At 44.4% G+C, this 3799-nt stretch overlaps 1 protein-coding gene across 1 annotated transcript; it reads right to left on the bottom strand.

The window, feature by feature from the left end:
* Positions 1–662: 662 nt before the first annotated feature.
* Positions 663–3490, bottom strand: LOC106739679 (olfactory receptor 2D2-like). Its single transcript, XM_014604269.3, has 2 exons — positions 2852–3490; positions 663–1683 (listed from the first exon to the last, which is right to left on the bottom strand). Exons 1-2 carry the CDS (start codon positions 2939–2941, stop codon positions 733–735), a joined length of 1041 nt encoding a protein of 346 aa, XP_014459755.2. The 5' UTR covers positions 2942–3490; the 3' UTR covers positions 663–732.
* Between the last annotated feature and the right edge of the window lie 309 nt (positions 3491–3799).

Here is a 3799-nt window from a genome sequence, read left to right as displayed (position 1 = left end):
ATATACCCAGTCATATGGTGCCATAATGGGTGCATGTACAGCTCTACCTTAGCACTGCCAGGGGCGCTCACCTTGATCATGTCGTCCCACCCATCAACTCCCAGTCCCATGCGACAAACCCAGCAATGAAGAGATGAAGCTACTTTGAGAGCGTCCTACTGGTTTCCCCACAAGCACATCAGAGGGAGACACCTTGAAAGTGGCTGAGGTTGGTTTGTGAGGACAGAGCATAAGCTGACAGAAATGGCTTTATTACCAGAGTGCCTACACGAGGTCCTGAGCATTTTTCTGAAAATCTTCTACCACTTGACTAACAATTCAGGTTCTTTCTGCTGAATGGATCATGATTGAGGACCAGTGTGGTTCATCAGGATAAGGAAACAGGACTCCTGGGTTTTGAATCTAGCCTTTTTTCTTACTGAATATCTTATCATGAATGTCACAAAGTTAGTCTGGCTCAGATCCAAGAGCTCTGATCCCCAGTCTCCACGACTCTAGCCTGAACGACACCATTTCTCTCCCATTTCAAAGAAAAGAATCCAGACATACAGACTCCCAGCCCCAGCCTGCCCGCATTCACAGACCTTTCCACGTTCCAGGAATGGGAAAAGAGCCAGACATCCTGACTTTTATTCTCCACTGTCTATAAGTCACTAAACCCTCCTCCCCTCCCAACTAGTATCCAGAACATAGGAGCTGTGAGCCACCGGATCATTCCTCCTCCACCGTAACTCAGTGGTCCGTCTTGCCCATCATTTTGAGTACGGCTGCTTTGACCTCCTTGTTCCTCAGGCTGTAGATAAGAGGATTCAGGAGGGCAGACACCACATTGTACAAGAGGGAAAACTTTTTGTCCCGCTCGGGTGAGTAGCTGGAGGCTGGGCGCATGTACGTGAATATACCTGCACCATAGAAGATAGTCACGACGGTGATGTGTGAGCTGCAGGTGGAGAATGTTTTAAATCTCCCCTCAGCTGAGCTGATCCTCAGGATGGCTTCCAGGATGAATACATAGGAGATTAGGATCAAAGACACTGGGATCAGGAGCATTATAACTGATGTCACAAAAACGACCAGTTCAGTGAGGTGTGTGTCTGCACAGGCCAGCTTCAAGATGGCTGGCACCTCGCAAAAGAAGTGATTGATTTCATTTAAGTTGCAGTAGGGCAGCCTCATGGTGAAGCTTGCAATCAATGTGGCAAAGAAGAAGCCACATACCCAGAAGCCAATGGCCATCTTGATGCAGACTGATCTGTTCATGATGACTGTGTAGCGCAGGGGATGACAAATGGCCACGTATCGATCATAAGCCATTACAGCATACAGCATGCACTCACTTATCCCCAGAGAAAGGAAGATGTACATCTGGGCAACACAGGCAACATAGGAAATGCTTCTCTTTGTGGAGAGGAGGTGGACCAGCATCTGGGGTACAGTGGTGGTGGTGTAGCTGATGTCTAAAAAGGAAAGGTTGGCCAGGAAGAAGTACATGGGTGTGTGAAGACGGGAGTCAGTCTTGACAAGGGCAATGAGGAGGCTGTTCCCAAAGAGGGTCGCCAGGTAGATAGCTAGGAAGAGCACAAACAGCAGCAGCTGCGTCTTGGGGTGGCTGGAGAACCCCAGCAGGATGAACTCCGACACTGAGGTGGTGTTTGCCCAGTGAGACTCCTCATCTTTCTCCATCTAAGAACAAAGCAAGTGGTGAGAGAAGCAATCGCTCCAAAGGGTAAAAAGCAAAAGGGCTAAATTTGGTTGTGTTTTGGACCTCCAAATGGCAATTTCACAGCTGCATAACTGCATATTTTGGTACTTACGCACAGTTTAAATTTCACCTCTGGGCATGCAAGTGTTTGCATGTCAATTAATCATACTGACTATACACATTTACAGCAACATGTGCTTACCCAGGCATACACATAGCCTAGGAGGTCCAAAAATAGTAGGCAGGCAGAAAGCCATGATCAGTGAATAATAGAGTATACCAAGTTCCTGAAAATATCAAGGTATTTACTGCTCAAGGAAAAATATAGATTAACTGCCACTACTGTAATCTTGCAGTCTTTCTACTCTCTTAAAAAGATCACTCCCTTAGGACATTGCTGCATTGACAGTCTTAACTCCATTGCTGAGATGGTCAACAACAAGCCAAAGTGGAGTCACTTCCCTGTTCTCCTCAGGGGTCCAGGTCTGCATTGCTCCACTGACACAAACCAGTTGCAAGCCTGCCTCGGACACAGCCAGCTCATGGCTCCCTTGGCACAGCAAAGTGCATCAATGTACTCATCACTTCTCAGTGATTCTCACTCCTCATATACTATTGCAATTGGGCAGAACAACACCAAAACACAAGAACTTATTACAAGGATGTTGATTACAGAACCTCAACATAAACCAGACTAGCTGAGTGTTGGGAGAGAGGTGCCCTGATGCAGGACATCCACTCCCCAGGTTTCAGGAAATTCACTCCAGTGCACCTTCACTCCTGCACTATCCATCTTCCCTAGTCCTTTCCTGCTGGATTACACCTGTGATCCATCTATTCCAGCTCCTCACTACTTATTTGCAAGGGCACAGGAATTCCCAAACTGTGTCAAGCTACTGGTCTAGCATGCACGACTGCCTGCCTCCAGCTGTGGCCGGTATCAGCTGCATTAGAGGAAGGTACAAGGGGACACTTATGAAGCAATAGTGCCACAAAGAAAATGCCATTATTTGGAGATAGGCTTGTACTCTGTCCCTCACCTTCACTAATACCCATTCTTTGTTTCTCCTTTTACCTTAATGTTCAGTGTCTACACCCCTCACTCTTAATACTTTCATCCCACCAAAGCTCACAAGAAATTCCACTTACCTTCATTCTCCTCTTCCACCCGAGAGAGCAGGATACTTCCTTTAGCTGCCAAAATCCATGGTCAAGATGTACCAAACAATGGATCACCATAAATCAATCCTTCAGGGCAAGGACAGGATGGTCCTCACACATTGCTAAAGCTTTACTTTTTTGTGGAAGTCTTTGTCTGGATGCCAACGGTATAAGGCAAATAAAGAAAAAAATAGATAAATTAAGCAGCTTGCTAGTAGACACCCCAGTACATAAAAGTTCAATGGCACGGCATTACTAAGTATACTGCTAATTTCTTTTTCAGGAGAATATGAAGTTAATTTATAACATTGTAAAAAATTTCAGTTTGATCAGATAGAAGCATAATGCACAGCTAGTTAATCGCGGTCTTAATCCTCTGTATGTGAAGCTCGGATTCCTATGCTTCACTTGTTTTTCCTCATAACTTCTCTTTTCCCAGTGCCTTGAATCTAATTCAAAGTACCACTAAAATTGAAGGGGCTGTTCACAGACTGCTGCTGAAATGACAAAAATATTCATATAATAAAATATTATAGGAAAAAAGTGAAACTACTCAAAGAGTGCAAGTGCAGAGAGATTCATGCTCTTCTCCATTGCACTGCTCTTCACATGAACTGAAAAGCTTATGAATTAATTCAAGAGAATTTTCAATTTTTTCAAAGCTGGTTTTGAATCCCTAAGTCATTTCCTTCCAAAAAGTCAGTCACCAAAGGCAACTTTCTAAATAAAGCTCTCCAGGGTTTTATTCTCCAATTGCTTAATTCAAACAAAGTCAAAAGCAACTTGCAACTATCATCCCTTCTCCTGGGTTTTCCTCTCCAATTGTTCAATTAAAACAAACTCACTGGGTGAGGATATATGCAATGGAACATAACATTTTCTTGCTTGCTGAGTTTATTGTCCTTCAGGAGAAAAATAGTCAGAAAAGAGTGGGAA

This window comes from Alligator mississippiensis, chromosome 11 (genome assembly GCF_030867095.1).
Source record: "Alligator mississippiensis isolate rAllMis1 chromosome 11, rAllMis1, whole genome shotgun sequence".
NCBI classification, from domain to species: domain Eukaryota; kingdom Metazoa; phylum Chordata; order Crocodylia; family Alligatoridae; genus Alligator; species Alligator mississippiensis.
This window is presented reverse-complemented; position numbering and strand designations above follow the sequence as displayed.